The sequence below is a fragment of the Gnatocerus cornutus genome, chromosome 7 (genome assembly GCF_029298725.1).
Source record: "Gnatocerus cornutus isolate USDA-ARS CGAHR chromosome 7, icGnaCorn1.1, whole genome shotgun sequence".
NCBI classification, from domain to species: domain Eukaryota; kingdom Metazoa; phylum Arthropoda; class Insecta; order Coleoptera; family Tenebrionidae; genus Gnatocerus; species Gnatocerus cornutus.
The window spans coordinates 11013570-11037027 of record NC_142239.1 but is presented as its reverse complement, the minus strand read 5'-3'; the positions used below and the strand labels follow the sequence as shown (position 1 = coordinate 11037027).

At 41.0% G+C, this 23458-nt stretch overlaps 2 protein-coding genes across 2 annotated transcripts in view; both read right to left on the bottom strand.

Moving 5' to 3' along the window:
* LOC148170930 (uncharacterized) overlaps nucleotides 1-2162 on the bottom strand; it is an 11535-nt gene extending 9373 nt beyond the window's left edge. The window contains exons 1-2 of the mRNA XM_088041844.1: nucleotides 1308-2162; nucleotides 974-1188 (exon numbers count right to left, since the gene is read on the bottom strand). Coding sequence (XP_087897970.1) covers nucleotides 974-1188; nucleotides 1308-2070 — 978 coding nt within the window. The 5' untranslated portion in view covers nucleotides 2071-2162. The remainder of the gene's footprint in view (nucleotides 1-973; nucleotides 1189-1307) is intronic.
* Nucleotides 2097-23458, bottom strand: LOC148170929 (uncharacterized). The gene is made up of 3 exons (XM_088041845.1): nucleotides 23235-23458; nucleotides 9324-9374; nucleotides 2097-8977 (listed from the first exon to the last, which is right to left on the bottom strand). Exons 1-3 carry the CDS (start codon nucleotides 23293-23295, stop codon nucleotides 2097-2099), a joined length of 6993 nt encoding a protein of 2330 aa, XP_087897971.1. The 5' UTR covers nucleotides 23296-23458.

The following is a 23458-nucleotide window of genomic DNA, read 5'->3' as shown; positions in this document are numbered from 1 at the left end:
TTTTATTTTTTATTTTATTTTTATTTTTCTCAAAAAAACTTCAATTAAGTCCATATCCCAGAATATGCAATTTTTTAATTTATTAATTCAAAAAAAATATTTTTAAAATTTTTAATAATTTTTTTAAGTTATACAATAAAATTATTGCAATTAAACGATTTTATAGGATTGTATACTTAATTTATAGTTTCATTCTAAAACTATAACAACTAGGATTCAAATGTAATATATTAATTAGATCGATAAGCTAGGGCATGACAATTACAGACTTATCTACAGCCAGTTTACTAGAATAATGACAGAATTAATTGATAGTTTTTTTTAATAAAATAAAATAAAAAATAAAAAATGGCGAACTTCGAGAAAATAACGGTTTTTCTCAAAAAAGGAAAAATTTCATAAAATTTATCATCTTAATTTTTTTTTTTGAACTTTTTTCTGAAAAGTACATTTCAAAACAAAAATTAAAAAAAAAAACGTTTCAATAAGTAATAGCTATTTGAGAATATAAATGCAATTTTTTGAAAAAATTCATTCAAATTCTACTTTTTTTTGGTTTAAAACAAAAATTTGAAAAAATTCTGAGAACTGTTTTTCATAGGGTAGAAAAAGATGAAAAACTTTCAGCAAACTCGAAAAGGGTCGGGGTCAAAAGTAGTCGATTTGGTGTGGAATAACCTTATGTTGCAGATATTAACTTTAAGTAAAATTATATAAATCACATTCTTTAATTATTACCTTTAAAATTGTCAAAGTTACGAAATTTAAAAGACAATTTTTGTTTTTGAGTTAGTCCAACACATGAAAAATTCTAAAATTCTTACTTCTTCAATTATTATCAAAGATCGCACCGGGACGAATTAAACTGGGGGCAAATTGCCTTGGGGACGAATTGTCGGGAACCAATTGACGAGGGTACACGAACTGGTCGTATCCCGATTTGTTTAGGGTACTACTTGAGGCACAGACTCACATTTGCGTCTTGTGGAAGGAGCATCATCATGTGGTCGCTCAAAGTACTCGGTTTTAACGTCACGGGTTTGTAGATGGTACTCGGAAGGATTCTTTTCACGTCTGGTTCTCCAGGGAGGGTACTTTTATCCCCCGCTACAATCACTTCGACTCCATTTGACATGACTCGCGTGGCGAGGTTGTAACGAGCCTCTTCGAAGGCTCTTCCTCTTTGTTCTACGCAACCAAGTTAGTTAGTACCCTTCTAAGCTCTGGTACGACTTTACAATTTTTACATGTATTTACACCAGAAGAGAAGCTAGATCTAAAATTATAGTACAAAAGTAACGACTCACCTCTGGCGCGTTTTAGTTGAAGGGATTCCGGAAATGGAGTCATTGGTAATGGGTTGAGAGTAGAAGTAGCGTCGAAGTCCAGTAAAGTCAAAGTCGTAAATTTCGTCAGTGGTTCCGTCAAAATAGTCGTTTTGGTCTGTGGTCGCACTTCTGTAGTAGAAGTAACGACGTGTTCGTCACCATTTACTCGCGTTACTATGAAGGTGTAGGTTCGCAATCGACTTTGCACGACAGTTCTAGTTTCGAGCTCAACAGATGACAGGACTGTGGTTTTTAACAGAAGGACTGGAGCGTCGAGACTCTCTGACAACTCAGGGAAAAAGGGTTCGTAATCAGGGACGTGGTGCGGGTCATCTTCAATCTTATTCTCTTGACTCTCGGTGGTGTCTTCAATGGTGTACTCCGTCGAGTCTTCGTCTTCGATCTTATTCTCGTCACTTTCCGTGTTCGCTTCAACAGTCTGCGGCACGTCGTCAGTCCTCAGGAGTAATCTTCGTTTGGTCACCACAACTCTGCGGCGTTTCTTCGGCTCGTCGACCATCACCAGCTTGCGCTTCTTCTTCTTGATCACCAGACGGCGTCGGGGTCGCCTCGTCGTCACCTCCACATTTCTGGGTTCTACTCTAACTAACTTCTTAACAACTCGTATTTTTGGTTTAGGAACATCTCTTCTAAATCTAATTTCATGGCCAATTTGTCTCGAAACGTAATTTTGGTTTTCGCTGGATTTGTCGCCCCTTGGTGACGTTTCGACCTTTGGCATGAGGGGGGCTTTCTCATCAAGGTCTGTTACGCTAAAAAATTACCGGAAGATTTCTTCACCTCTTCCGATGCTTTAACGTACTTAAGTTTGTATTTCTTCGATGGTTGTGGGGATTTCGTGGGTTTAACATTCAACCCCACGTGGCGGCTAACATCACCAATGAAACTCTCGAGACTTTCAGTGGCGACAGTTTCTGTTGCCTCCAAGTTGGCTTCTTTCGTTGCGGGAGTCACGTACGTATCGTAATAATCCAGCGTGCTAATCACCAAGTCGTCGAAGCCTTTGGAGGGTCGTACTGGAGGAACTTCTCTTTTTCTCCGGTCGTTCTCCCCCACAGTAACTGTGGATAAAACTGTGCTGAACTCCCCTGGGATTCTTCCGGAGACGTACAAAGTAATCACGCTGGTTTCTTTGGGTGGCTCCGTCGGAGCCGGAGTCGGGTTTTTGTTCTTCTTCCTCGAGTTCTTCCTTCTGGTGGATTGAGTAACTTCCTCAACGATCGCTTTGTCGACTTCTTCGCTCTCCTCAGCCAAGTTCTCTTTCTCCGGTGCTTGTAACAATGCTTGAGCTTGTGGTCCGTTCAGATTTAACACTCCTGCAGGTTGTTGTGGTTGCGCCAACTGCTGTTGTAACAGTGGTAACAACAACGTATTCAACTGAGGAACCGCCGCGGGGAAGCCCAGAGTTGGTGTTACCACAATAGTATCAGTCAAGAACTCAGTTGCTGTAACAACAGAGACGCTACTATCGACGATTGTGGTCAAAATCTCTTTCCCTCGGAAAGTCAACGGTATGACTGTTGAAGTAACACTTGTGACGGTGGTAACGTAGGTTGTCGCCCTCGTCTTGAATTCAGTAGTTGGGGTTGCTTGGACTCCAGGGTTCTGAATGGGGTACAACGGGTTCTGCCCCAACAGTAATTGAGAGAGGAGGATGTTGGCTAAGGGGGCTTGAGCGGCGAGTGCTGGTTGTATAGTATTGACCACCGTATCGACCCCATAAGCTGTGCTGGGGATGACGTGACTAAAAGAAGTCTTTCGCCCTCTGATGTACGTCGGAGTGAAGACAACACTAGTGGTTGGGGTTTCATTTAACACAAACTGCGTGATGAGAGTGGCGCCGTTGTCACCAACCGACGTCGCTTCGCTCAAGAGGACTGTGACGTCTTTCCCGAACGCGTTCAAAGAAGTTGAGTACTGCTTGGGTACCAACACCTGGGTGCTGTACTTCGCAGTGATGACGTTCTTGTATTCTGTGATCTTTCCATTGACCACCGGAATGGTGACTTCAGTGGGGATCTGATGGGTCACAGTGATGGTACCATCAAACTGCGGAATTATAAAGTTATCGTCCAACTGCTCTTGCGATCGTTGTCTGGAGGTGGTCCTACGCCGTGACGAACCCCTCGTTGGTTTTCTTTGGGATTCCGGTGGCGACGTCGTCCTCAACTTTGGAGATTTCGGTCGCGAAGAGACTGTGGTGCGCGGTCTAGACGCAGGTCTTCTAAAATTCGATCGACCTCCACTGTCTTTCTCTCTTAGAGTGAATTGGGAGCGTCCCTGAAGAGAGGCTTTCGTTGGCGATATTCTTTTACGAGTGGCAGGGGGTGAGGTAGTACCCTGAGTCGTCTTGGTGTTTCTAGATCTTGGAGCGAACCTCGCTGGTTTCGGTCGCGTGGGTTTTGGAGCTTCCGTTTCGGGTTCTGGAGCGGCAGTCGTCCGACTGCTTGGTCTCCGGAATCTTGAATAGTTAACTTCTCTTCTGGTGCGTCTTCGGAAGCCCACAAACGGCTTAATCTGCACGTTTGAAGAGCGTCCTCGTCGAACCTCCTGAGTTGGAGCGGGCTCAGTTTGAGTGTTTGTCTGCGAGCTCTCATAATCCGTGTCTTCATCTTCGTTCTCCGTCTCCTCCTCCAAGTCTTCCTCGTCTTCTTCTTCAGGCGCCGCGGTGGTAGTCGTGGTAAACAAGTTCCTCCTCGGGAACAAAGAGTTGTTTCTTGGTCTACTTATCGCATTCGGACGACTGAACGTGGCTCTTGGTTTCGGCGTCGTGGTGGTGGTCGTCGCCTTACTCTTAGCTTTGGACTTGGGTCTCGGTGTCGATGGTCTTGATAGCGGTGGTCGCCGGAATTTCAACAACGGATTCTGACTCCTTCTAGAAGTACCTTCTGTAGTCGTCGACAGAGGTAACGTGGTGTCCGCACCACCTTCAATAGTACTGTCGGTCACAACAGTAGTCAAATCGTTCTCTTCGTCAACACTCGCTGGTGTGGCCGTCGCGGCGGCGCGATTCAACGACGCTGTTGGTCGAATTCTAAACCTCGAATTCCCAGAAAACAAAGAACTCGCTCTTTGCGAACTTCCTCCAGCTGACGATCTAAATCCTCCACGTCTCGAACTCGCTCCAAAACCAGTCGCTGTTGGTTGAATCCTCGAAGAACTTCTTCGTCCGGAACTAGCGGCACTTGTTGCTTTCGGTCGGGAAAACCTTCTTGAACCTGAAGCTGTTGGTACGACGTGATTAGCACTCGAAGAAGTTCTTCGGTTTCCGAACCGTCCTTTAGAAGCAGGTACTGCTGTAACAGTCGGTGTAACATCACTCCTAGTGACTGTGGTAACAGCTTGAGTTGCTCCTTTGCGTTTTGGAGCGAAGGTAGGACGAGGCCGAGAGGCAAAAGGTCTGATTGCCGGTGTAAAAGTGCGCTTACGTGACTGGAAAGTCAGTCGTGATTTAGTACGGGTGTTGTCATCGTCGTCTTCTTCCTCTTCGGGGTCTTCAGTGGAGGTTTCGTCGTCGATTTTGCTCGAATCGCTGAGAGAACCTTCGATTACAACAGGGGATGGTGAGATTGGGGTGGAAGTCGAGGTGATTCCTTGACCAGGGGCTTGGGTGGGGGTTGGGGCGATCTCTTTCACTGTGCTGGGAGCGATGCTTGGTTTACCGACGAGGAAACTCGAAGTACTTTCGATGATCTGGGCGTAGCGCCCGTCGATGACAGTTCCCACGACTTTTGATTGGTACAGAGTTGTCGTTTGGTTTTGGATTATCGAGCCTTCGATCAGTCGTACCAATCCGGTTTTGTGGAGCGGAGTTTCAGTAGCTATAGCTTTGCGTTCTTCGTTGACTTGCAAAGAACTGGTACTTTCGATGACTTGCGCGTATTTGCTGTCAATGTAAGTACCGACAGCTTGAGTGGTGTAGTATAAGGTACTAATTCCTTCAGCATCAACGATTTTTCCTTTGTTGATACTCACCACGCCTGTGGGTTTGAGGTTTTCAACCGAAGATGGTGCTATTGAAGAAGATTCGGTACTTTCACCCGTGAGGATAGAGGAGGTACTTTCCAGTACTTTAGCGTAGACGCCTTCGATGTAAGTACCGAAAACATCAGTGGATAAGACAGTGGTCGTTCCTGAGTTCTCAACTGTGTTAACAATCGTCGACAACAACCCCGTGGGTTTGTTTTTGGAGTCATCAAGAATGTTTTGAGTGGCGGTACCAATAGCCCGCCCAATTTGATTGGAGTCAATGTCGGCAGTACTGTTAACAACCCGCGAAGATGTTTCCAGCCGACTGTTAATAACAGTACTGTCACCAACGTACGACGTGGTATAATAAGTGTACGTGGTGAAGTACGTCGTCAGATCGTCTTCCCCCACTGTTGATGGTTGAATAGTCTCAGTGGTACTCGCCGCCACGTCTTTCGTCGCAGTTATACTAATCGTCGGCAACTCCGAAGGCAACGACGGTGTTGGTGTCACCACGTTAGAAACTGTCTCTTCGCGACTCGTAGTTTTGGTAGTACCATCTTTGTACAACGTCGTCCAGTACGTAAACGTGGTGAAGTACGTCACAGGGAGGCTAAGATCCTCCGCACTTAAAGTATGAGTTGGAGTCAACGTCTCGGTGACCACGTTGGTGACGGTTTCTAGCCGACTCACTATATTGCTCGAGGTGGTACCGTGATACATCGTGGTGAAGTACGTGAAGGTTGTGTAGCTCGTTTGTAGCAATAGAGTTGGTGATGGGATGATCTCAGAGTCGTTGTTGGATTCCGAGACGACTTGGTCGTCTAAAGCGTTGCGTTTGTCGACGTTGTCAATAATCCTGCGATCGCCTTCAGAGGTACTGCTTCTAACATCTGTTACCATGGTGGCGATGGTTTCGTAGTCACTCAAATTAAGAGCGTTGTTTTCTTCAGTTGTGGTACCTCGCTGTAACGTGACGTACGTTTGTTCTTTGGTAACACCAGTGGCCAAGATGTTGTTGTCTAGTCTGTCTTTGTACTCCGTGGTCTTCTGTCTGTTGATGGTACTATTGTACGAATTCGAAGGAGTGACATTCAGACTCAGTACCTTCTTCTTGTTGTCGTCATCGTCGGTACTAGGAGCCTCCACTTGGTCTATTTGCAGAGAAGGAACCGCCGTTGGAACTATCTCTTCAGCAACTCCAGAAGCTTGAATGCTTGGAGTTACGTAATTCGTGTACACTTCCGTCCGACTGGAGATTTCCGTCTCTCCATCAACGAAGATCGTCGTAAAGTACGTGTAGGTAGTATAGTAAGTTTTAACACCATTCTGTTGTATCTTCGCGTCGTTTAACACAGGCGTGGATTTAACATCTTCTTCTGCTTCGTACGTGAGAGTCGGACGAAGATCTTGCGCGATTTTGGTGGGTGCAATTTCGAGGTCATCGAAAGAAACGGTTCGTGATTTGTACATGAGACCTTCATCTCTTTCGAACAACCCGGCCACGGCAGCATCTGATGCTTCACTTCCTGGTACCAACGTCGAAGTGATAACGTTCGTTGTGACGACGATTTTACTCGCGATTGATGAGGTCGTGTCTTGGAAGTACGTTGTAAGGTACGTGTACGTTGTATAAAGAGTCTTGAAGATTAACTCGATCTCTTCGCCGCTCTCTGTGGTCAATTCAGTAGTCTCCGGTTCTGACTCAGTGACGTGGCGTCTCTCCGTGGTTATTTCTTGTGGTGTAGTTTCAAGAGCCGGAGTGGTGAGAGACTCTGTCGTGGTAAGAGCCTCCGTGGTTTCGTGAGTTTGTTCAGTTGTCGTTGGAACTTCTTGAGTTGTTGTCTTTTCCTTCTCCGTCGTGGTGGTGATGGTGGGTTCAACACTATCAACACTTGAAGAAGGAGTTGCTTCTATCCCCGTACAAGCCTCTGTTTGGAACCCAATTTCCGTCGAAACGACCTTATTGGATTTGACCGAAGTCGAAGTGCTCTCCTCCAGAGGTATAAAGAACGTCGTTAAGTAAGTCAAAGTCTTGTAGACAGTTGTTGGTAGAATTCTACTGCCTTCGGTGCAAACAACATCAGCTGGAGGACCCTCCGTGTCAATCTCATTAGAACCCTCTGGAGTCGTCGCCAAGGTGGTAATATGCTCAGAAGTGGTCTCCACAGCATTCGTCGTCGTCTGTTCCTTCTCAGTGGTTGTCGTTTCTTTCGTGGTGGTAGTTTCCGGTGCTTCCTCCGTCGTGGTCTTCTCTTCCGGTACTCTGGTGGTCGTGGGTTCTTGAACCACTGCCGTATTCTCAATCGGTACGTCGTCTTCGAAGAAAATCGTCGTGGCACCTGAAGAAATCTCAGTAGCTTGAGTTGGTGCTTTTTCCACGGTACTACTCTCCTCCAAGAAGATCGTTGAAGGGGTGTTCAAAGGCTGCGTGGCCAATTTCGCCTGCGCTTGTAAAGACGCAAAAATCTTCCGGATATCTTCATCAGAAGGTGTTGATAACATCGGAGTTTGACTTTCCGACGGTTGAATAACATCCGGACTGAAAATGATGGTAGAACCACTACTGGTACTCAAGACACGCGAAGTTTCATCTTCGAAGTGTTGCTCCTGAGCTAAAACCGCAGATTTAGCGTCCATGTCTTCACGCACCTCCGTGGCACCGGTGGGTCTGCGTTGGCGATCGGTTTTATCAATGACCATGGATGGCCGGCGCTCCTTCTCCGGCGTTGGTGGAGGCGTTTCCGCCTTTATTTGAGGTTCTTCAGTTGATTCTTTAGGGAAAATAGTGGTGGCAAGACTCGGAAACTTGATGGTTGCCGATGGTCTGATTGTCGGCTCTACTGAGATTTTCGTGACGTCCGCAATCTTCTTCGGCGCGTCTGTATGAGGAGTGAACACGATTACAGTGTCGCCAACTGTGGTGGTAAAATCAGCGAAACCACTATACGTGATCGTCTCAAAGTCTTTGGGTTGTGGCTTCACCAAACCAGCACGGAAAAGAAGTTTAGCTTTGCGATCAGCAGCAGTCGTGGATTTAGTGCGTTCCGTGTTGGCGTCAAACTCCGGGAAATCCCCTAAATACGAAAAACCACTCGGGGAGAACTCGTTCCGGACTGTAAAAGTGGGTAAGTTGTCCCAAGGTCGTACCTTGGAAGGATCGAACGATTCCACCGCAACTTTCGCGTCTTCTTTGTGGTTGATGAGATTCTCGTTGGTCAAATCCCGCATCTGCGGGTTGATCTTGAAGACTTTGACGTTGTTTTGAAGGGGGAGCGCGTCTTCGTACGGCACTCTCGGGTTGTTGGACGGTTCCTCCTCTAAGATTTCTTCTTCGGCGATGTGTTGTCGCACTTCTGGGACTTGTGTGGGGAAAACCAACATGGGTTGAGATGGTGAGGGGCTCCACTTTTTAGTTTCGTGGATTTGGGGCGCGTCGCTGTCGTACAAAACCCGCGAACTTTTGGTGAGTAAATGGGCGTAAAGGCGTCCATTGTCAAGGGTAGTACCGAGGACTTGAGTAGCGTACTCGGTAGTAACACCTTCTTGTATAAAAGTACGAGCGGTAGAAGTGATTAGACCTAAATCCGGTTTAACGCTCAGGAATCTGCCGAAAGAAGATCGTCCATGACTGTCCACCAGCAAGACTGTGGTGACATCTATAGCCGAGGAAGGAAGAAAGTCAGTTTTGTATTTTACACACACTAAGAGTAAACCGACTAATAGATATTTACAAAGAAACGGAATTTGTTAAACCTTGACTAGAGAGAAAGCGAGCGTCATCACCCTTAGTTCTATTTATTTCGATTATCTTTGGCGTTATGTAACTCCACCTTTTGACATTAAAATTAAATAGCTAGACGACGCAGTCATGCAGTGGAGACTGGAGATGACATAAGTACTACTCAATTTACACTTTTTTTACAAATTCTACAACCAGCGACCATAAGGTTAGTGACGGTACTACGATTCTAATTGGTCGCGGTATTAAATGCAAAGACGTACCATTGGAATTCTGTCTTCTTCGCCTCGGTGATGTGTTGATGTCGTCTAAACCTGAAACAAAAAACTTGTTAGCATTCCGTGCGCATTTGCAGAGCCGGATTTGGAAAAATCCGCTCAAATATGTGATATTTTCGCCGATTTTGTCGCTCATTATTCAACAAGTAGTGCATGGAATCCTGTATGTTTATTTTCTTATTTAAACTTCCGGCGGTACTGTAAGTAGTACCGGAATATACACCTCGATTTTCACTCGCTTTTGCGTTTGTTTAAAGGCAGAGAGAACTTTTTCGCTCCATCCGCCGTGTATGGAAAGTTGGTGGGAACGAGATTGTCGATAATTAGAGATTAATAACAGAATTGTTCGGACTCGTTGCATCAATGCGCAGCGGCTAGAAAGTCGATTAAATAATTAGCAGTTTCTAAGAAAACAATGTAAACCCAACCACATGATCAAAGAAAGTGATTATGAAGAAAAATTACGCAATTACATGGTGGTTGACCATATGGAAGCACCACGGATCGCTCCATCAGGTGCGCAAGTGAAGCCGAAAGAGGCCATCGTTATTCTTGTATCGCCTTGGGCCGAGTTCAGCTGACCGACTCTCCGCGTCTGACCCACATCGCGAAGCCGAGTTCCCAGGACCTGCTCTACATCCGCGGTAGTACCATTCTCACCCCAAACACTCTGGAATTGGGGTTTCTGGGTGTAAATAGAATTTCTTGGGTGTGGAGATTTACTTTCAAGCCTCGGGCGCTCCCGATGGGTTTTCTAGGTCGCAAAGAAAGTTTCGGGGATGAAGAAGAATGCGTGGAGCGAGGTGGATAAAATTCCGCATAGTTGGTGACGAGGACTCGGCTCTATGACACACTTTCGATCGACTTCGACAAATCCGCAATTAAATCTTTTTTGAACAGGTTATTGAGAGCGGCGGGATGTGGGGCGATGATTGAAGGTGGATTTTGAGGAGATTTTACAAGGAGCATTCAACTAATGATCTTCGAACTTTATGAAGACATGTTGAGCGCGTAGACCTTCATTTGGGTCATGCACATCTATCCATTGCGTAATTATGGTCATCTGGCGCGGATCGTCTGAGAGACGCTCATAACTTTAATGACCTGTGTGCTCAGATTGAAAGCTCTAATCCGCAAACATTGCGACATCGTCTTAAGTCTAAACCAGAAGCTTTTGTCACACTCGAGGTAAACGTCCTGCTCCGGTTTCCCCGGATTTCTTCATTTGCAAAACGTGCATTTCCCCGTCTCACGCATCAATTTTCCGCCTTCTTAAGCAGTCATCGTCTGTGTAAAGACTCGTTTTTCGCGCACGCAACCTGTCCTTCGTTCGATTGAAATGAAATTAGCCGCCTTTCGTATTTTGAAGGTAACATCGTGATGGTATGTTGGCCGGAATCCATCCGACCTATCACGGCAGCAAAGGGCGTATTTCGCTTGCATCATCCTGGAAAAATCCGGGAAAAATTAATGAAAGCTGTGACGATTACACGTACTTTCTCTAGTGTTTGGTTTTCGTTTTCTAATTTCTTCTCTAATTTAATTAGTACTTTCGAAGTTTGAGGGACATGTGGTTATCATCAACGCGACGAATTTAACGGCGCTGGACATTAAAAAGGTCTAACTGTATCCGCACTGTTATCTCGCAATTTCTGCGATCAATGCAAGAACAGGTTCACCTTTTTCCGTCCCAATATCGGTTTTGTTCTATTACTATTTGAAATTCCTGCGTAACTGTAGCAAGGTTGTCGCTTATTATCCGTTTTGTTCCAATGCAGAGACAGTAAGGTCATCAAGTTTGAATTCTTTGTGCTTTTATATAACTAGTTGTGCAAGTCTTCGCGCTTTTCTTCCAGAAATTTCGCGGTTTGGCTCCAACTCGTCTTCGGAAAACTTGTTGTAATTAACACAGTTTAGGATTTCGCCACAGAGAAAGATTCAACATTCCACCACACCGCCAGAGGCGGAATTTCGTCACAACATGGGCGTCCTTTTACAGGACCGTTCTCATTTCATTTTCACAGCTTCCGGTTTCATCTTTTCTTCATTGGGTCGCGCGGATTCGCTTCATGCTTCGATAAGTTCTCGCTATTTGTTTTACCAATTTCTGTTTCTTTTTCTTCGTCGTCACGTTTGGGCTACTAATAAAGATCTTTTTACTTTTTGTTTGCGTTTTTATTTATTGTCTCCACGTTTATCTGTCCCTTTATTAGTTTTTCTCGCACTTTCTCTCATTAGATGTGGGTCTGCGGATAATTATGAGACATACACTGACTATAAATTAAGTATCTGTTTTGTTTTGTGCGACTTCACTTTCACTGTTTTCTTCACAGTTTTATCTGTGGAGGACAAAAAAATGGGTTTCACTACGCAGAAAAACGCGGTAATGTGGAGCTACAACCTCTGGAAATTGCTAAACAAAGTTCATTGTTTCTAATCATTTTTACTGCCGTCTATTGTCTGACAGGATTTTTATCACGTACGAATAACTGTCGATCTAAAAAAGTAAAGTAGTTCAAATATCGCGCCAAAATGTGACTCAAATTGTCAAAAATTTCGTTATTTTTCCTGCAGGGATAAGTTAGATACCTGTATTGGATCCTGTCAAGTTTGATCAATAGATGGCAGCACAACTAAATGTCAAGTTTATTAATAAAAACTATGAATACCTGCTAATCTACACTGAAAATAACAAAAACTATTTTTTTTCTGATGCTCTTGCGATTTTGTGACAATCTTATTTGACATTCCACAGGAGTGTGAAAAATCAGCATTGTGTAACTCGCTCTGCTCAACGACCAATTACGAAACTGCATTTTAAATTTGGCGCCAACAAAAATTTCCTGCAGAGACTTTGATAGTTTACAATGGAGCAATTTTAGACAGCAGGATTTGAAAAGGATAAGTTAGGTACCTGTAGTGGATACGTGTCAATTTTGATTAATAGATGGCAGCACAACTAAATGTCAAATTTATAATTAATTTAAAAACATAATGAGGAAAAATAATGAAATACTTGTGAATCTGCACTAAAAATAACATTTTTTTATGCTTATACAATATTTTGTCAATCATACAAATGTCACAGTTTTTTTTGACATTCCGCAGGAGTTTGAATAATCAGCATTGTGGAACTCGGTCTGCTGAACGACCAATTACAAAACCGCATTTTAAATTTGGCGCCTACAATAAATCTCTGCAGAAAAAGACATTTTAAGTTATTTTTCTTGTAGAGAATTTGCCGATTTACAAAGGAGCAATTTTGGACAGCAGGATTTGAAAAGGATAAGTTAAATATCTGCAGTAGATACATGTCAATTTTGATTAATGAATAGCAGCACAACTAAATGTCAAATTTATTAATAATCGCAAAATGTAATGATGAAAAACAATGAAATACTTGCAAATCTGCATTGAAAATAACAAAAATTACATTTTTTTCTAATGTTCCTACAATATTTTGACAATCTGACAAATGTGACAATTGTTATTTGACATTCTGCAGGAGTTTGAAAAATCAGCATTGTGTAACTCGCTCTGCTGACCGACCAATCATAGAGCCGCATTTTAAATTTAGCGTCAACAAAAATTTCAGCAGAAAAAATAGACATTTTAGGTTATTTTTCTTGCAGAGAATTTGCCGGTTTACAAAGGAGCAATTTTGCATAGCATGATTTGAAAGGAATAAGTTAGATACATGTCAATTTTGATTAATAGATTGAAGCACAACTAAATGTCAAATTTACTAATAATCGCAAAGTATAATGATGAAAAACAATGAAACACCGCTAATCAGCACTAAAAATAACAAAAGCTAATTTATTTCCTACAATTTGTTGGCTGTTCTCATGTGACATTTCGCGAGTTTGAATCTGGCCAATCACAGAGCCGCATTTTAAATTTGGCGCGTAGAAAAATAATTTTTAGTGTCTTTTAATTTCGTTTTAATGCGTCTTCTTCGGCGAAGAACCGCACGACCAAAACAATGGGCATTTAACCGTTTTTCTCACGTTGCTGATGACCACTAGACCATCACCATGCATATTCAAACGTCATAGCAAAAATTTGGCACTTTTCCATGAATCTCGCATTATATAAATTTTCCCAGTTGCAACAATACCACGTAATTAATACGTAACGGAAATCGGGACGATTTTGAATAAATTCAAGGTTGTCCCAGATTTCCGCCCCAACTTCTCACACGTAGAAATTTCCTGTATGTGATAAAACTAGGAATTGTTCTAACGTTTCCGCAATTATTGCCTGAAGATGATCTGGGTCAACCCGTCGAACTATCTTAATTGTTCGAAATAACTTGAAATGATTGGCCCCGTTCATTTTCTAGACCTTGAACTTGTTTAGATAAATGAACGAAAAAGTTAAACGCACTCACTAGATCAAATTATAATGGAAGACGTGACGTTTATTTATCTGTAGAAACTCGAAGATGACTAAATAGAAAGTTTTAAAAGCGAGTGTTAGGGTATCAAGTGAAGGTAGCACGCAATGGATCAATTACCAGAAAACTGAAGAAGAGCCGGAACGGAGTTTTTGTCACTGAAAGTTATTAGAAAACGCTCTTTTTGTTGTTTCCTAGATAACAACGATATCGTAAAATCAATGCTATTTCCATCACGACGATGAGTTGCGAAAAGTCCACAGTGAAAGCTGCACTGTACAGTTATTTGCCGATTTTTCTTCGAGATGAGTCAAGTTAATACTCTGACCTTTGCAAAAAGTCAAGGTTTGCACGCCTGGATTTTCGGAAAATGGCTGTTTGGGCTTCGAAACCATTTCCACTAATGTCATTCCGTGATTTTCTTCACGAAAACTGATCTTTTTTGACATTTAACGTGGAATTAAGACAGAATCTTCATATTTTCAAGGTGATTTGAAATGTCACTCGCTTTTGTTCTCTGTTCCGGTTACTTGATGCGCAGAACATTTCAAATTCCGCGCCTCCTGCCTGTCCCCATTGTTGAACCAATGAGATTCGAGGGCGCGAAATTTGAATCTAAATATGCAGAATTCCGTCCACGCCGCATTTGTAAAGAAATTCCGTTTGTTTATGCAGCTCGCACGTCAAGTCCAGTTTCATAAACCGCACTTTCTAACACTTACATCATGAAAGAATGAACCAAAGTATGCAGTTCTTATAAAATCTCAACAAAGAACCAATTTCTTCGATCGAGGTTGAGGCTGAGATAAATGACTTTCTAGGGCGGTACTAAATGGGGTCACGGAACTCTGAATTTTTACAGGACTAAACGGTTTTCGAGAGAAATTTTGAGTTAATCATGCAAGGCCAAAGTGGGCGAAATTGGTCATTTAAAAGTCAGTTTCACCATTACACCTTGAAATTCAAGAAGCGGCTGTGTATGAAACGCCACGCATTGAAAATTGTGACATTCCATTTCTATTTCAGGCCCATTCGTGAGAGACACCTTTTTAAATGAAACTAAATTAAATCGTTACGTCATGACATGTTTCACTCTGTCGGTATTCTAGATAATTATCTCCGATGGTGCTTTAATGGGATTGCTATGTCTTGCAAATTTCTGGACCCGAAGAAAAACAAGATTTATGTACAATTTCCGATGTTTGGAGCCAAAACCGGTCGGCTAATTTTATTTTTATCTTTCACCTTCGGAAAATAAATGTTAAAATTCCTCGTTTTATATCAATATGGAAACTTGCTGATTGTGAGAAGAAATAACAGATTTAGGTGCATTTCTAATATTAAAACTTTATTGCATACTGTTCTCAAGGCAAGCACTCATTAGCATCACATTGAGACATAGCAATTTCATTAATCATTAACTGTAATTATGAGCCCCACACAAAACGCGACAATTTCCGTAGAAAATAAATTAATAAGTAATGGGAATTCTAATTTTGATTACATAATTTTACTTCCATCTGTTTCTTCGTGAAGTAACGGTAAAGTTTCACTAGTAATTAAATAACTAGGAATTTACGAAGCGCACGTTTTACTCATTCGAAACCTCGAAATCTAAAAACCGACTTTACCTCTCCGAATTTCAAATTTCGCGCCGACACCGTTCCGATTCATCCCGACAGTTCCCGAAGCCCTTCCTCCTCGCGTGTTAGTGCCGGTTTGGAACTCTCTAATTTCCCGTTTTTTCCCGTTTTTTCGACGAAAATCCCTCAATTTGTGTACCAAAAGGGCTTTAACACCATTTCGGACAGTTTTCTAACGTCCTAAAACGAATTTTCTGGAAATTTTTGCGTCCACCCGGACCGCAATGGTAACTTTGAAAAACACTTTTTTCCCTTTTGGGCCGCAATTGAAGGGCGCATGAGGGCTAAACGCGTTGTACTTCGAACCAGGAACTCAGTTTCTAGTTTCAGTTCGAGTTTTTAGTGGAAATTGTGGTTAGAGTGAGTTTTGGGAGAGAACAAGTGACGATCGCGAAGTCATGCTATTCTGGAGCAAGTTGCGTTAAGGTGAGTTTACACACACTGTGTTGAAATAATGTCACATTTACACGTTCGTAACTATTTTGGTGGGGTTTTGGGTATTGTCTCAATGGTATTGCTATGAAATTCATGTGTAAAGTTGGTAACAGTTGCTGTGAAAATTGTGGTTTTGGTTGTTTTTTTCGGCGTCACGTGTTTCAGTGGTGCCAACTGAGACTAAAAACACTGCAGTCGCTGAGTGGATTTGCATTTGTCCACATTGACGCTCTTGTTTTTTAATAATGTGGAAATCCTGACGTTTGGTATTTTTAATATGATGAGGTTGGTACCCCACTACCCCAGGAACAGGAATTGACAGATTTTAGGTTATGTTGGATAATAACAAATTAATGCGATTATCGAAAAACAAACAATTTATTATAATGTCCATTTTCAAAACATAAAAGTTACTAAAGATGGTGAAAAAAATGTCTTAAACGTGACAGTTGGTAGAGTGGTAACTAAATGACAGTTGACGTTTTTAATGTCAAAAATTTATTTTCAAAGTTTCGAATTCGACCAGAACTTTACTTTATGCGAGAAAAATGACAGAAATTGATAATTTTTCAACATTTTCCTTAGGTGTAACCTCAAATAATATAAAAAAAATAAAATTAAAAATTAAAATAAAAAAAATTAATGGATCTGACATTAACAACTAACTTCAAAGTACAGTCCCATGGAGAATTCGATTTATGCAGATCGCTAAGTACATTCTGATTTACCAAAAATCTAACGTGATTTGATAATTTTTTTTAAATTAATGACAGGTAACTAAATGACAGTTGACGTTTTTAATGTCAAAATTTAATTTCAAAGTTTCTAATTCGACAAGAATTTTACTTTGTGCGAGAGAAATGAAGAAATTGATAATTTTTAACATTTTCCTCAGGTGTAACCTCAAATAAAATAAAAAAATAAAAAATAAAGTTAATTAAAAATTAAAAATGCAAATAAAAAAATGGATCTGATATTAACAACTAACTTCAAAGCACAGTGTCCCATGGAGAATTCGGTTTATGCAGATCGGAAGTACATTCTGACTTACCAAAAATCTAACGTGATTTGATTTTTTTTGTTTTAAAATTAGTGTCAGGTGTCAAAATTCATTTTTAAATCTTTTATTATTGCATCAGGTTGTATCATTATTTACATTCTTATAAGATCCTACTCGAAATTTGTTGTATTTCTCCCACTGACATTTCTTTCATTGTTACCAACTTGAGTTGTCACCATAGTAACCTCTCATTTGTATTTATTACGACGTTTAATCCAAAGCGAATTGTCACATGTTCACACCTTGATATTAAAACAAACATAACTGTAGGATAAACATTTCTGTGGTGGAACTGAAAATTAACAATCTCAAGTTAACATTTATCTTTCTTTCTCAACTGATATCGAATGAGTCAAGCAAAGACTGATTTACATAAATAACTGATTGTGTGTTCCCATAACTGATGTTTAAAGTTTATTGCTTCTACTGTTTACTCCAAAGTCTCGATTACTTCGATTCCTGGGTCTTTTTACGTCCTCAGGTTTCGGCGAAATTGCGCCTAGTGAAAAGACAGTTTGATTTAGTACACTTCATGACCAATTTCCAAACGCAAATTTCTCTAACTGCTCAAGAACCGCCTGGGGCTTCCCCGAACAAACAGCGCATTCATCCAACGTGGTTTGTTCTGCAAATATTTGCCCTCGATTCTCACCAATAATGATTAGTCGTAAGACTTATGTAAATACAAAAGAAAAACCTCGCTTCCTGTAAAACAGGATCAAGCGAGCTTTAATAGCAGGAACCGCTCAGTCCGATCCAAAACAAGAAATCAGTTCCAGAAGCAGCACAACAAACAAAAACCTATCTCGGTTAATACCTCAGAATCCGTAACATCTTCTTTTTGTTTTTCTTCGGAAAAGCAATGCTTCCTATGCGTATGTGTATCTAAGATTCTAACCGTTAGCGGCATCGAGTGTGGGTCAACAGTTAGCGGTACAACATGCGTCGGTAGGTCGACAGGAGCCCGAGGCCGCAGGATGTGCTTTGGAGAGGTCGGTTCTGTGGGTGTCGTTGCAGTCGATACATCCCACTGACACACTAACAACTCCAAAACAAGACATCCGAAACGTGGTGGCGCTGCTGTTCGGAAACACCGGGAATTATTCATTCGGAGATTGATTATGGTTACACAACTTTACTATACTATATAATGGGTGTTGAGTAACTGTGGCGGGTGTGATACTCGATTATGTAACGCGAATACTGATCGGAACATGATTTAGATAAATGTATCCTAGTGGGCTGGCTGAGAGGGAGATTCGATTTAGATGCGACATTAACTTGTAATCACAACTAAAGTGGTTCTAAAGCTGGTTTCACATCAAATGGTACTCTTTAATTGCATGTAAATAGCGTGTTTATGACTTAATTGTGGTTCTAACTGCACAAAGGGACAAGACCACCACTACAGCAGCTGATTTAGTTGTATTGAAGGGTGATGTCGGTACCTGTCATAAATAATAAAATTTAAGAATCAAGCACTGCACCCGATGCGTTTCGCTCGCTTTGATTGTCTCGTCTCCACTGTCTATCACTTAAACCCACTTGAATTAAGCTATTAACACCGCAATTATGAAATAATCGATTACAGCTACTATAATGAAATTTGTTCCGTGAACGATGCTAGTAATGATAATGCGTCCGCATATGACTTTTACTGTACATGACGGTAATTCGCAATTATTAGCAGTTGTTGTTGCATTTCTCTAGTCAATTAAATAACACGTTTAAATGAAAATATACTCCGCGTGGTCACTACCCGGAAAGTACGTGGATGAGTAAAGTCGGTGCTTAACGGGAAGTAAAAAGGAAATTTGTCGTCATTTCCGGGTCGAAAAAACCGTATGTCAAGGAAAGATCTGATATGAGACGGTTTAAACAAATGGCCTTGGTACCGTGACAAGTGGTTGTTTGGGTATCAAGATCGACGGAGGAACGCTCCGTGAGCTTGCCATGGAGAATACTAATGAAGGAAAAGAACTCGGGAGCCTCTGTTAAAATTTTATTAGTAATTAATGATCCAGTGAGAGCTATTATAAAGAGATTACAATGTTAATTTCCGTGATGATCAGTTCAGCACGATATTTCTGCAGCATCAAATTTTCTGGATCACAGACTCCTAGTGATCTTCGTCTCGCCAACCACAAATTTCGTCAGTTATCTAACCTCGTTCTGTTTAAAAAACGAAAATACAAAGTTACATCATTCGCTGTTACGCCGATTTTTATTTCTGCTCAAACCGTTGACTTGTCGTTTTTAAATAGCAACTTGGAATGGCTATGAATTAACGATTTGCTACATCGAACTAGATAAGCTAGTAGGCGTTCACACTGTATATATTTTCTGCTTGGAACGAATCCGAATTCAACAATTGTTCGTCATGCTCACTAGCATACTGTAGCCGACACCAAATACCGTGTTTATGACTTATAATGGGGGTCCTAACTGCACAAAGGGACAAGACTACTGCAGTATAGTAACCTCAGTTGACATATACCTAGTAAAAATTTGATGGCTTAAGTCAAACCACCCATTGAAATAAAACCGAGTGTTGTAAACTGCAGCCGACAAATTTCTAGGTAGAGGGTTGACCAATGGTATGTCAAGTGGGTTGATTCTTAAATCTTGTAATTTATGACAGGCATCGGAAAAAGTGATCACCCGACTATACATTTATATTCCTGTCTGATGGTCGGTTTTAGTTGTATGGAAGGGTGGTGTCGGTACCTGTCATAAATAATAAAATTTAAGAATCAAGTACTGTGGCAAGTAACTTCAAAATGTCAATAACACGGTTTTAGTGTAAAATCTTCAAATCTATGTCACATGTGATTGGTTAGAATAATTTCTTCAGATCGTCTCATAAATAATAAAAAGCACGATTTGTTCGGGTTTCGATGCAAATTTCGGCATAGAAACATGAATACCGAGAATCGAAAAACTCCACATTGTTTTAATCGAGCTAATTTCCGGTTAATCGAGAAATCGAACCAATTTCAATATTAACGATGATGGAAATGTCACGGCTTCTCGTTAAAATTGTAATTAAGCGTAGATTGTCATTGGCGGTGGTATTAGTCTATTGTTTTGTCCCACTTTCAAAAGTTTGGAGATGTTATCGAGAACTTCCGTGGATTCTTCGGAAACAATACATGGGCCCTAATTTTCCCAGTGAAAGGATGTGGGTTACGTAATGGTGAAGATGATTGTAATAAGAAGAGGCTTTAAAATCATCTGTCAAACGCACGAGACATTACCATACCACCATTGGTCCAGTGACTGTCAATTATTTAGAAAGGGTATTAGTGAAAGTACTGCGATCTCGCCATCCATAGGTACTGATTAAAAGAAAGTACAAGCCCACCGCGCTCATGCTTGTGAAATATCATTCATGACCGCCACTTCCTGCTCCACGACATATTACGTGGACTCCAACCAAAACGTTTCAATGGGTCCCAGATCTGGCCACAGTCGCGTCTATCGGTTACGTGCCTACTAGCCTACATCGTGTGTCCGGCAAACACTTAAAACAGTCATAATGACTCATTGAGACTTGATGTATCCGTTATAAGAACCTTCGGCGTTCGTTTTGTCGAGAATATTGTCACGTTCTAATGCGTCCGACTGCACCGGTTCGGAAATAGCATAAGTGCAATTGTAGGTCCCTGAGGCACTCCCGTTGCAGTGGTTGCGAGATGCGGCACGTTGCGACAGTTGGAGTTACGTAAATTTCTACATGGAGAATTTATAATTATTGGTTTCATCGCTGGAGATGGTTTTTTCGCAATAGGGAAAAATACGACCATTGTTGGATAAACGCTGCTATTATTGACTAATAAATAAGAATGTTACCGAGATTGAACGACAGACCAAAATTTACCAAGCGGTTTTGCAACCACCTACTAATTACAGTAACTCACTCGGTAAATGCAAGATCAACAGAATTAGCAATTATGTATAGTTCAATGTTCTAAGCAGACTAAAATTGACAGACAACGGTGGCGAAATGCTGTTTACCAACATTACTTAACACTAGATCTCTAGCACGACTTCTCAATTAATCTAAACTCTTAATTAGACTTGTGCTTTTGACTAATTGAGACAAATTTTGGTCTTTTTGAGAGTGAAAAGCGAAAACCGCGCGACTTAACGAGGAGATTTCAATGCCGGATCAAGGTGCGAAGCGTGAAGCAAAGAGATTCGATCCAATTAATTTTTTTTTGAGTGTAAAATCGCATTTTTTTTATCATGAATAGAAGTTTTATTTTGAAACTGAAATCAGGCCGCTTTATGTAAGAAAAAATTCGATGTCACTCCCCAACTTTCTAACAAAATGAAGCATGTGAAATAAATTGTGGAATCGTAATGTTTGTATAAAGTATAAAAAATTAGCTCGTGAGTATTCTCAATGCAAAAACTTCCCACAAAATATTAAGTAACGCAATGGGAAGAAGAGCGCTTTGTTTTTGACTCACACTAGTTATAGTATCATCATCTGAAATTAGAATGATTTTTATGTCAGAAGTTTAATGACTCCTTGCATAATCGAAAAGAACTGATAGAAACAATAACGCACGATTAACATAATTGCTAGAATTCCGGAAATATTTGTGACATACTCGTAGCCTCGGAAACTTTCTAAATTATGAATTGTTCTGCTTAAACACGCTTAAAAATCATAATTACTAGGCCAAAGGCTTTGTTAACTGATTTCACCCCCAGCGTTTTTGTCAGTGTTGCCACAACCAACTAACGAAATATTGAAAGTATAAACGACCGTCATTTTTCGACTCCACTTGACCGGAAGGGTTCCGCAAACACCTGTTCTAATACAGTTACACCAACGTGAAGACATTGAATTTCCTCCAACTGATGCGTAGTTACGTCACTGGTACTATAGGAAGTGGCTGAAAGCCATCAGCGAAAGTCTCTTGATTTATCGATTTTATGCAACAACGGCCATCTTCTGCAGGGCGTTCTTAGCGACCTTGTGGATGTAATGCAAGAATGTAAATAGGCAAAAAATGCCTGGGAGTGTCAATAACACGTTGTCACCAACGTGGCGTGTTTCAGAAATACAAGAACAAACGAGTTATATAAACTCTGACGCAAACTCAACTTGTGCAGAAAAATCCAAAGACTTTCTTTGATTTTGTAGAAAGTGGCGTTTTTCATCTCTTGATGCGCAAATATAAAAGACTGTCCTTGATTTTCGTCCATGGCCTACTGATACAACTTTCAATCAGATTAACATTTCAGTTTTTTTTCGTTTGTAGCGCCGGATTTTGTGTATTTCACTTTGACATTTATTAGTACAATGCCCGTCAATGATTTGCTGATTTCTAAATGAATGTTTAATTAATCTCGTTATTGCTTAATGTTGTGAAAATTATTTCTCTTCTGGGATCATAATTTCCGCAAAAGTGTTAAGTACTGTCCGGTCAACTTTCTTTTCTTGACTTGGAAATATCGAAATCAAAGCAAGTGACATTTACGTGGTTTTGCTCTTCAATGGAACTAGATTCGAAGCGATTGAAACACTTTTTTTTCTAATTCGATGTCGATATTGAAAGTTAGAAAATTTGATCATTTTCTCGGAATTTTATATCTATTATTCTATTTCGTTTGTTTCGTCATCTTCGTTCAATTCGGTGTCCTCTGAATGGCCTCTTTCATCGCAAAAGGCGTAAAGTATCGATTTGCGAAACGACTTATCCAATAAAGAGTTATTTAACTGTCACGCCGAGATTATTTAACACGTTTGGCAGGAAGTAAACCAATCAACAGCGTCTATTTTCATTTCTAGTGATTATTTGGGCTTTTTGTACTGTACAGATGCACCTGTACCTACATACCCAGACCAGTTGCAAGAACTGGCACACAACTGAAAAAAAATCTCGTTATTTCTATAAAAGCCGATGTCTGTTTAATGTGGATTTGATGGCACTCCTGTATCTTCTCCGAATCAGCACGGCCCACTTGGAAATTTCTGCATAATTTAAACAGTTGAAAAACAACCCTGTCAACGTACGTCCTTGACTTAAGCGCGAAAAAATAGAAGATCGCAGCAGCGGCACATCGCTGTGAAGGCGTGAAATAGTTTGAAATGCCATAACAATATCTATTATTGCGCCAAAGCTCGAAAACGAGGTTAGCAACAAGTTGCCATAATTTCTGGTTCACAGGTTTTCATATTTTTGTCGTGCTTTATTAGTGACGTCACGGAAGCCCCAATTCACTTGTGCTTAATTTAAATATAATTGCGGGATCGTACGAATTACGGTTTTCTCTTGTCGGCGGATTTTCCAAAAAAACGCTTCACTTCTTTCACCGCAGCAGGTGTTGTTAAAGTCACTTACCTTCACTAAAAATAAAAACCAGGGTGAGTAAAAAGAGGGTCCTCCCCCTCGGTTGTAACATTTTAACTGTTGAAAATCACTATGGGCACTGTGAATGTTTCACTTTTCGTTTCACTTGAAATTGTTAAAATCACTTGAATTTTCTCATATTTTCGCGCTTGACGTTGCGTTCAAGTCACTCACTTCGACACCGCGGAGTCTTGCTGAATACTGAAGAAACAAGT